Here is a 10,205-nt window from a genome sequence, read left to right as displayed (position 1 = left end):
CAGAGAAGAAATCTGGACTTTCCTGGTGAGTGCTCAGTTGAATTGGATCTAAGAAAGCAAAAGGAGAACATCGGAACAGCTGCCCTAGGGCAGACCAACATCCGCCCAGCCCAGCCTCCCGACCCAGCAACCACCAGCGCTGGGCTTCGAGGACAAGAGAAGAGCAGGACGCGCCTTACCCCAGCCTGCCCTCAGCCAGCAGCCGGGAGCAGAGGGTGAAAACAGCCCCGCCCTGCACGAACCGCAGGGTCCACGCTCTGGTTTGCCACCTCTAGATCAGAAGGGTTTGGCGCGGGAGGCCTGGGGTACGGGACACGCGGCTGGGCGGTCCCTTGGACTGAACCGATCGCAGCCGCGCGCCGTTGCCACTGCCCTTAGCTTCAGCAGCAGCAGTTTGTTCACTCTCCTCGTGTCCAATAGTGCCCATGTGCAGGATGAGAGAACCCAAACGTGCTGACAGGCCAAAGAAAAAAGCCTGACACAAACTCCTGCCTTAGGCACAGTGTTGTAAATAAGGAGTATGATTCCATCAAACGGCCCAGATGTCCTCTGAGGTGTCCTAGATTTGGAAGGAAGGCGCAGGCAAGGTGACTTACATCACGCAGCCAGAACAGCGCAGGGCGGTCACTGGCCTCCTGGCAAAGGCTGATCCAGCGTAATGCCCTGTGTCTGGTAGATCTCCTTCAGAACCAGCAGCACGGTGTCCTCCGACTCCCTGGAGGAGGAGGAGGTGGGAATTAGCGGGGGACGCTTCCCCCCACTCTGCCAGGACATCCGTGATGGCCACGGGCAGGTGCAGCGCTCAGCAAACACGGGCAGTGCTAGGCAAGAGCTACAACGTTGGGTCTCCTTCCTCTGTCCCGACCCACCCGCGCCGGCTGCGTTACAGGCAGGAGCGCATCTTGTTTCCTCAGTTAAGGCTTTTCTTATAACATTGGCTTTAAAAATTACGGCATTCTGCTTACATCAGACGTGAATTTGAAGCTTTGATGGTTATGCAGAAGCTTACCAATAGCAGAGATGCCCTTGTAGTGCAAATAAATACTCGTTAAAGCTCTCTATTGGCTTCTCCTGCAGCACGTAGTCTATGCGATTGCCTCCGTTCAGCCTCCCCACATTAATGAAGGCAGCCTCTTCCTTCGCTGCGGCGGGGGTCTCCTCTGGCTTTGTGTCTGAGGGATGAAGAGCAGCGGGGTTCAGCCCAGGGGCACCAACAGCCACGAAAACGCAACAGCGTCACCGTGCCCTCCCTTCGCCCCACTGCGGGCTCCCGCAGAGGAGAGGCAGCTGAAGGGCTCGCTCTGACCCTCGGAAAAGTCTTGCAAGAGACAGCTGGAGAAGGGGACAGGCCTGGCAGGCTTACAAAGCAGCGCCGGTGTGCCGAGACCCCCGGGAGGCCGTTGCTGACCAGGCAGGCTGCCTCTTCCTCCCCTTCCTCAGGCAGTAACTGGGGGAGGCCACAGCACGTGGAGAGCCAGGTGCCTGCGCTGCTCCAAGGCAAGCCCTTTGCTGGGCACAGAAGATGGCAGCGGCGCCGGGGTTTGACGCCGGGACGGGCACCTCACCGGTGCGGCTGCAGGGACCCCGAGCCCGCTGCTCCGTGGGCAGCTCGCGATGCCGCATCCCCGGCTCCCCGCGCCTGGCACGCACCACCGACCTGGCTGCTTCTCCGCGCTGGCCTCTGCCTCTGCTTCGGCGTCGGGACTCGCCGCCTCCACGGCCGGCAGCGGGGCTCGAGTGAAGGACTGCCAGGCGACCCGCAGGGACCCCAGCAAGTTGTTCTTCAGGTCCACGCTCATGCGCGTCAGCCCTTCTTTCAGCTCTGAAAGGCACCACGGGTCGGCGTCGGGGCGGGGGCCGCGGCGGCTGCCCGGGGCAGGGGGAGAGGGGCTGCCCTTTCCCTTACCGAGGTGCATTCTCTTCCTGCCCTTGTGATGAGGCAGCAGCATGGGCTCAAACTCCAGATCTGGGACGATCATGGGCTCAATCCTGTAGGCCACCGGGTCAAACTGTTGGGAGGAGGGGACAGTGAGCTCGTGCTCCATGCCTTCCATGCAGGAAGGCTCTGGCTCTTGTACCTACGGGGTGGAAGATGTTGAAGAAGCCCTTGCAGGTGGGCAGGCTGTAGTTTGGGTTGATGCGCTTCACTCCTCGCACCGTCAGAAACATCCCGATGGGAGAGCCGAAAGCAAAGAAGATGGTGGGCTTGTAGTTTAGCTGAGGGTAGTTTGCCGAGACCTAGGAGAGGGAGATTCAGATTTGTTTCATGAGACAAACTCCATGCTGGCGTTACGAGCACCTCGTTGCTGCAGTTAGAGCGTGGTGCCGAGCTCCGCAGTTACCTGTCCTAAGCCGACGTCCCGGTATTGGCAATTCCTGCTGTCATCTGTGCTGTCCGGGTCGCACTGCGACGGGGACCCAGGCTCGGCTCCACGCGTCCCAGGAACTGCTGTGCTCTGGTCCTGCAGCAACCAAGGAGAAACCCTGCTAGCACGGCTCCTGCAGCGAGCCCACGCCACAGCCCGTCCTGCCCGCCCCGAGCAGGTACACGAGGCAGCGAAGCACCTGGTTTCCCTTATCCTCCAGCACCAGGGCAGTCTTGGCAGCATCACCCCCCTCCAGCCGGCCACCTCTCCAGCTGGCATCGCTAACGTCAGTCTCTCCCACCGTTAACAAGCCCTCCCACTCTGTGACCACCCTTAAGGCCACGGGATAAAGTGGTGCTGCTGCAGGGTGACAGCCGTAATAGCAGCCTGACAGGCGGCAGCAGCAAGCAGCTCGGTCGCCGCGGGCAAACACGAGCCCGTGAGAGCTGCCTGAGCGAGGACGGCCAGGAGCGAGGGGGTCGGGGTGCTCGGGGACGGAGGCCTCGCGTCCCCGGTACCGGGCTGACCAGTGGCGAGGGCTGGTCCTTGCCTGGGAGCGATGGGATGTGACCTGGGTGAATACAAGCAGTGCAGAAGACAAACCTGCATCTCTGTCTTGGAGCTGATGTAATGAAGTATCTTCATTCTTGGTCCTAAGGGAATTCCCATTTCTTTAAGGTTTTTCTCCGTGCACAAGAACTGGAAAATAAGGAACCCAGGTATTAGTAGGGGAGCAGAGAGGTGTGTGCAGCAACGCATTCCTGTTCTCTCCAATTCTGTTCCTGCCGCGCTCCTCAGAGCCACTCCACCTGCGAGTGACTCAGAACCAGGAAGATGCACACAGGGTGGGAGGACTGGGGAGAAAAGCAATGAAGAAACAGCAGAAGAGGCAGCCAGACAGGAGAGCTCCTCACCAGTGCTTGCCCGTCCATTTTCTCCTTCTCAAAAGCATCACAATACTCGGACAGCTCCAGCTTCTTCAGGATTTCTTTGATGTCCTCGATGCCCCTGGTGCTGGAGGTGGTCCCGGACCCCTGTGAACAGAGCCATCGGGGGTCACACTTTCTGCTCACGCAGCCGCAGAGGCAGGAGCCCGGTGCGAGGCTGCACCGGCACAGCTGCCCGGGCAAGGGGTCCCGTGGGTCCGGGTACCTCCTCGCTGGGCTCGTCCTCCTCGGGAGCGGCCTTCTGGTTCGTCAGGAGATCAAACAGAATGAGCGACCCTGAAAACCAGGCGCAGGCAGGCAGAGCGTCAGCGTCTCCACGGGGAAAAGCCCCATCTCCTGCAAGAGCGGTGCCCTCCCTGCTCCCACGGGTCTTACCCAAGCTGTGCCCCGCGATGGAGACCCCCCCTTTGAAGTGCGGGTTCCTCTGCATGAAGAGCTGGTGGAGACGGTTCATCTCGGAGGCCACCGTGTCCACGATGGTCTGGCAATAGGTGGAGCTGTTGTAGAAGAAGACGTCCAGGATGGTGTCGTTGATGAAGTGGCGCAGGCGGTTGATGCTCGGCAGAGTGATTCGCTCCAGGTCGCTGGGGGGGGGTGAGAGGAGAGGGGGAATCGCAGTTAGGGGTGCCACTGAGCCCCGACGCATCTCTGAAGCAAAATGGAAGGTCAGAGGAGGATCGCCACCATCTCCAAGGACGCGGTGTTGTAACCCAGACCCTCGGCTCATGCCGAGACCGGAGGCCGAGCACAGCCTGTGCTCCCACGCTCCAGGCAGCAGCGAGGAGCCCGGCCTTTCTCCCCCAGGAGCCTGACCCACTCTCTGCCCTCCCGAGCATGGAAGCTGGGTACTCGCTTTCCAGAGGCCCTCAGCAAGGTCTGGACGTCCATGGTCCCTCCTGACATCAGCCAGGGCAGGGCAGAAGCCTCTCCCCTCCGGCTGGACGCGGATCAGAGCAGGAACCTGCTGCGCTCGGCGGAACAGGGCTGCAGAGAGTCGGTGGGGATGGGCTCTGGCCCGGAGCTGCTCTGCGGGACCCTGCTTCCCCCTGCACGCTCCAGCCCTCAGCACCCACAGCTTTCCCTTTGCCTGCAGCGGCCTCGGAGAAAGCGGATTTTATGTGGGAGGAGGCTGGCTGTGCGCTTTGCCGTCCCCCCGGACGCCGGCGGAGGTGGCTGTCGGACACTCACACGTCCACGCCGGTGGAGTGCAGGGAGCTGTGCCAGTTGACGGGCAGGAACTCCACCCGGCCGATCTGCTGCTGCTCCTGGGCTCTCTTGAAGTGCGCTTGCAGCATGCTCAGGGAAACGTTCCTGAAGTCGTTCACTGGAAAAGAGCATGAACCCTTAGCGAGGTCCACGGGGCGCAGCGCGAGCCTGCTGCATCAACAGCGCTTCATGAGATAAAGGAGAAGATCATTACCGGGGGAAATCCCACCAGGGTCTTTAATCTGCGGCCGCTACCCTAACACCTCGAATCTTTAACTACAAGAGCAGGGGAAGGCTCCATGTCCCTGCACGAGTGTTTACTGGATTTCGCTGTCCTGTCTGCAGCAAGCCTCCGTTCCACAGGGGCAGGGCTTTAACGCAGCGGTCAGGGTAAGAAAGGCACTTTCAGGAATTTTAAAAAAATACATCCGTGGCAAAGATGCCTGTGTTAGAAAGGGAATCCTAAGGGAGAAGATGAACTTGAAATGACTCAGTTCTGAGGGAGAAAGGCCGACTTCCTTCATTTCAGAAGGTCAGCAGCCTTGAAAATAGTTTCATCAGATGGACACACGGAAGGGTAAGACTGCATTAAAGCAGAGGTGTGTTTTACAGGAACTAACGACAGTCTGCTGCGAAAAATCTCAGCTCCCCTGATTTCTACAAGTTAAACCGTGTCGGGCTTCCAGGCAGCTTCCGCGATCGCCTCTCCCACAGAACCGAAGCACCCTGAGCAAGTAACGACGAGCAGGTCAGACCAGAGGTACTCCCCTGCCTCCAGTACTGACCCACAGGGATGCTCCCAGGAGCGCGCAAGAGCAGCGCTGCTTCCCGCACGCTCGCCGACCCTCTGGGCATCGCAGCTGGGGAGTTCCTGAGCCAAAGCAGCATCCCTGGTTTTGGTCCAGAATCACTCCGGGGGCTGCTGGGTGGGGCGTTGCCTGTTAGACTTCACCCAGCGAGACTGACCCGTAGCGACAGACTGAGCAGGCTGCTAATTAGTGTAGCAGGTTTAGACAATTACTTGGAAAATCTGCATCCAATCTGGGAAACTCACTATTTTGAGGAGCAGCAGAACACAGTGATGAAAAGAGGCTGCCCAAACCTTTCCAGGCAGTAGGGTCTCATGGGCTGGTGAGCGCTGCATGCACGCTCCCCACGGCAGTCAGCAGATTGCACCCTGCAGCTTGCCAGCGCAGCGTCGGGACGGTTTAAACGCGCTCTGGCAGCGGTTCAGCGTCCGCGCCGCGAGGCTCTGCTGGCCCCGCTGCAGGCAGCGCCTGGGAAGGCTGCACACCTACCGCACTGGACGATGCTCCTGAAGCGAATGTCGCAGGCTGGGCCGATCCCGTGCACCACGAAAACCAGGTGATCGATTTGCAGGGGCTCTCCTGGGGGGAAAGAGGAGCTCAGTGCACAGGCCCTGCGGCAGGCAGCGCTTCGTGGGCGACTCTGCCGGAGAGTGGGGCCTCCCACCCTCCCGCAGCCCAGGTGAAGAAACCCTTGAGTCAGTGCCTGGCTTTTATGCCTCAAAGGTGGTGGGACTTCTCACGTTTCTGAGCTGCCTGTCTTGCCACGTTCAGCTGCCCACCCTGGGATGGGTCCGGACCGACGGGACAGCGGGGGAAGGCGAGGTGGCTTGCCCGTGCCTTGTCGGGAGTGGATGGTCCCTGCAGCTCGCACCCACCCAGCCACGGGCACGTTCGGCACAGGAGAGGGCACGAGCGGGAGGGCTCGGTCCGGCTGCCCTGCGCCCGCTCGGCCGAGCCACCTGCCCCGTAGCTGCATCTCTCCGGTCAGCACCGCGTGGGGTTACGCCTTGCTCCCTGCCTCCCACACGCTGCAGTCTGCGTGCGTGCCTTCCTGGAGGCATGCGTGCGGGGGAAATGAAGGGGTTAGGCAGGAGCAACTGCCTGTCCTCGGCCTGGGGACAAGTCCCGGGGCCATGCTGGGGACAGAGCTGACCCAGCTTCAGAGACGGGCAGAGCACGCCTGCCAGGAAGCCACTGGCAGGCAGGGAAGTCATAAACGCCTGTGTCCCCACCAGGGAAGGACACTCCTCCTTCACGAGCACGCCGAGACCTGGGGGTTAATTTCAGGCGCAGCAGTGCCCTCGTGCTCCGGTGTCCCTGCAGGAGCTGGAAGCACAGCACCTTCTCCCCATGGGCCTGCCTCTGGTGCTGCAAACCACTCAGTTCCTTTCAACACGGAACCTTCAGACGTGCCCTTCGTTTAAAAGGATCACGGAAGCTTCTGTCTTTGTGAGAAAACTGGGTGGAAAACAGCCTCGATAGCTTTGGATGGGGGGAATCACAGAATCATAGGTTGGAAAAGACCTCTAAGATCGAGTCCAACCATCCACCCAACACCACCATGCCTGCTAAACCTTATCCCGACGTGCCAGGATATGCCAGGGAAGGGAGGGAGAAGCCAGCTCACCGTTGGGGATCTCGGCAGCGATGTTTTCTACTCCTCTCTTCACAGTCCGAGGTCGACCTTGTTCCGTCGGAGTTGAGCCCCAGTCGTCGGAGCTGGCAGCCGGGTGGTAGTGCACCATCAGCTTGTGAACAAGAAGAGCCTGTCACTACCGTGCCGAGGCAGAGGAGCAGTTCTGCTCAGCAGCTGGTGGGCAGCACAGGGTGGTACCGGCCCGCGCAGCTGAACAGCGCTGGTACGAGCCCTCTGCACGAGCAGAGCGAAAGGCGTGTGGAGGAGAGCTGCTGAGGTGGGCAGCAGACTCTGCTGGCACAGGCAGGCACGGGAATGCTGTTCGGACAGAAATGATTTCTCGGCAGGCACGGTTAAAAGCAGCAGCATAACGACAGCGTAAAGCCAGGCCCTCAAGAGAACCGAAGGGATGTCCTTGCTGGTCAGCACAAAGGTCACCAGCCCTCCTCACCTTCGGGTTGTGCAGGATAATGATTTCCCTGTTAGGGGACTCCAGTTTCTTCTTCCACTCATCCAGGGTCACAGCAGTCATGTACGCTTCCTAAGGAACAGAACACGCTCCGTGAGTCAGCTGAAGGTATGGCCATGAATATTCAAGCACCTGGGACGCTCCCCACCCATTTTACGGTATGTCTTATCAACACCCTTTGCACAAGAGGCAGAGAAATCACCCGGGTCGAGCTGGAGGAGCAACAGGGTCATCTGAGCATCAGCTGCTGGAGAGCTGCCGAGAAGCCCCCACTTGAACAGCAGCAGCACTTCCCCATCAATTCGGAATTGTGGTTTTGGGTGTATCAGCAGACAGATTATTGTGAAGATGTACATTTTTATACATATATCTATACATCTCTACATACATATCCTTCCAGCAGAAAGCCTCCAGCCATTACCAGCACAGACCACTGAAGTCCCTAACACTACACAGCGTTCGGTGGGGCCCCATAACGACGATTTCTCCTCCTTGCGTTCACAGCTCCCTTGGCTTTGGTGAAATGACTCTCACAAGGAAAGCCACCCTCAAGCCAGAGCAGGCAGACTCGGGAAAAAAACCGAGCAAAGCTGCCAGAGCAAGGCTGCAGGCACGGCCAGAGCGGCACGGCACGCCGAGAGCCCCCGGGCACTGAGATGTGCGGCAGAAGGATGCCGAGGCCGGGGGGACGCGGGCGGGAGGAGGGGAGGCCGCCCGGCTACGGCGGGCTGGGAGGGAGACCCGGGCGGTCTTTACGGTTACGTTAATCAGCTGCGAAGACGCCGTGCCAAAGCCTCTTTGGAGTTCGTGTCCTCAGGCGTGACCGGTGCCAGCGGCCCCATTTGGGACGTCGGTGCCGGTGCCTGGCGGTGAGAAGCCGAGGTGCTTCTCGGCGAGGCAGACGCTACCGGGAAAGGCGTGTTTACCTCCAGCTCTTCGCTGAAGGTCTCCGAGTAGGGAATATACTTGTTGTCCTTGTCTCCCTTGTAAAACCAGGTGCAGCGACGCACTTCGGAGACCTCCTCCTCCCAGTACACTGCGACGCGCTGCCTCTTCTTCAGGTGCACGTCGTACCTGCCCCCCGACGTCGGGACAACCAGGTCGTCGTCGTCTCGCCCTGCGGGAACCAAGGCCTGAAATTAATCGCGAGGGGACCGGAAAGGCAACCACAGAAAACCACGTACCCCGCCGGGCCTCGGGGCTGAGGCTGGAGCATCTTCCGTGGGCAGCACCCAGGAGCATGCGCGAGCAGCACCAGCAGGCACCAGTGCTCTCCGTGCCCAAGCGCAGCGACCAGCGTCGGCGGGCATCCCAGGAGAGGTGCCGCACGTCAGACCTCCCCCAGGGGCAGAGGTAAGGAGCCGTCCTCCTCTCTAGTGCAGGCACAGGCTCGCACGGACTCTTCCCGCTGTGCTTAGATGCTAAAACGTGAATTTGTGGCCCTGGGAGGTGCGTTGGCTAACGGCGGAGCTGCGGGTTGCCAGGTCCCTGAGCCATTGCCCCCTGGAGAGGGGAGCTCCGCGCAGATCTTGGTCTGGAATTCAAATTCCGTCAGTGCTGCTGCCGCCCTTCGGCTCTGCCCGCTCCCCGGCGGGGTTTCTGCCATCCCGCTGGCGCGTCCGCCCCGGGAGGAGCCCCGCGCTGTCACCGGGGGTAATTTAGACCAGGTATAATTTAGTCCAGGTATAATTTAGTCCAGGTATAATTTAGAGAGGGCATCAAGGGAGCAGGGTCGGCCCCTTCCGCGCATCCCGCGTCGCTGCTCGGGCGTTTGCGGCTCGGGGAGTGGGCACGTCGCCCAAAAGCGGTCCCGATTTTCAACTCCCCAGGGACGGTTTGGCATCCCGGGGGGCAGCCGGGGCTGCGTCCGGGGAACGTCCCTCGGACAGGGGACCGGGATTGCCACCGCCCCGGCCAGGCCTGCTCCCCAGCGCGGGTTTGGGAGCGGGGACCGGGTGCTGGACGCTGAAGGGTGGCTTAAAATCTGAGACGGGGGGAGGCGAGGGCACATGTGGAGCCCCCCGCCCGCGGAACCCCCTGCCCCTGGAGCCCCCCTACCCCTGGAACCCCCCCTGCCCGTGGAACCCCCCCTGCCCCTTGAGCCCCCCTACCCCTGGAACCCCCCCTGCCCGTGGAACCCCCCGGCCCTGGAGCCCCCCGCCCGCGGCCCCCCCCGCCCGCGGCCCGCTCCCTACCCGAGCCGAGCGCCCGCTCCAGGCGCTCCGAGTCCTGGGCGCTGAAGGGGACCCATCGCTCCCGCGGGCCCGCGGCCTGGCGGTGGAACCAGTGGGGCGCGACGGCCTCGTAGGGCTCGGCGGCCGGCGGGGGGGCGGCCGGGGGGGGCTGCGCCCCGCCTGACATCGCGCTGCCCCGCAATCCCCCGCTCGCCGCAGCCGGGGGTCGCGGGGGGTCCGGCCGTGCGGGTGCCTCCCCCCCTCCGCCGCCCCTCGCGATCGCGCGTGTCCGGGGGTCCGCAGCCCCCCCACCTCCCCGAACGCTGCTCCGGCGGCGCGGCCCGGCCCGGCCCGGCAGGCCCCGCTGCGGCGCGGGACCGCCCAGCCTGGGGCGGCGCTGTCCGCCCGGCCCCGCCCCGCCGCGCGCCGCGCGCCGTCACGCGGGGGCCGGCCCGGGGGAGCGGGACCTGCCCGGAGCCCTGCCCGCATCACCCTGCCCGCTTCCCTGCCCGCATCACCCTGCCGGCATCCCCTGCCCGCATCCCTGCCCGCATCACCCTGCCGGCATCCCCTGCCCGCATCCCTGCCCGCATCACCC

At 62.1% G+C, this 10,205-nt stretch overlaps 1 protein-coding gene across 1 annotated transcript; it reads right to left on the bottom strand.

Moving 5' to 3' along the window:
- Positions 1-624: 624 nt before the first annotated feature.
- Positions 625-9,958, bottom strand: DDHD2 (DDHD domain containing 2). The gene is made up of 16 exons (XM_075444602.1): positions 9,629-9,958; positions 8,360-8,550; positions 7,416-7,505; positions 6,956-7,076; positions 5,818-5,907; positions 4,502-4,637; positions 3,689-3,897; positions 3,519-3,589; positions 3,281-3,400; positions 2,970-3,065; positions 2,343-2,462; positions 2,083-2,238; positions 1,907-2,009; positions 1,658-1,822; positions 1,010-1,172; positions 625-715 (listed from the first exon to the last, which is right to left on the bottom strand). The coding sequence occupies exons 1-16, from the start codon at positions 9,792-9,794 to the stop codon at positions 625-627; spliced, it is 2,088 nt and encodes a 695-aa protein (XP_075300717.1). The 5' UTR covers positions 9,795-9,958.
- Positions 9,959-10,205: the final 247 nt, after the last annotated feature.

The sequence above is a fragment of the Opisthocomus hoazin genome, chromosome 28, assembly GCF_030867145.1.
Source record: "Opisthocomus hoazin isolate bOpiHoa1 chromosome 28, bOpiHoa1.hap1, whole genome shotgun sequence".
NCBI classification, from domain to species: domain Eukaryota; kingdom Metazoa; phylum Chordata; class Aves; order Opisthocomiformes; family Opisthocomidae; genus Opisthocomus; species Opisthocomus hoazin.
Note: the sequence above shows the minus strand (reverse complement) of the source record. Positions and strands in the feature narration are given on the sequence as shown.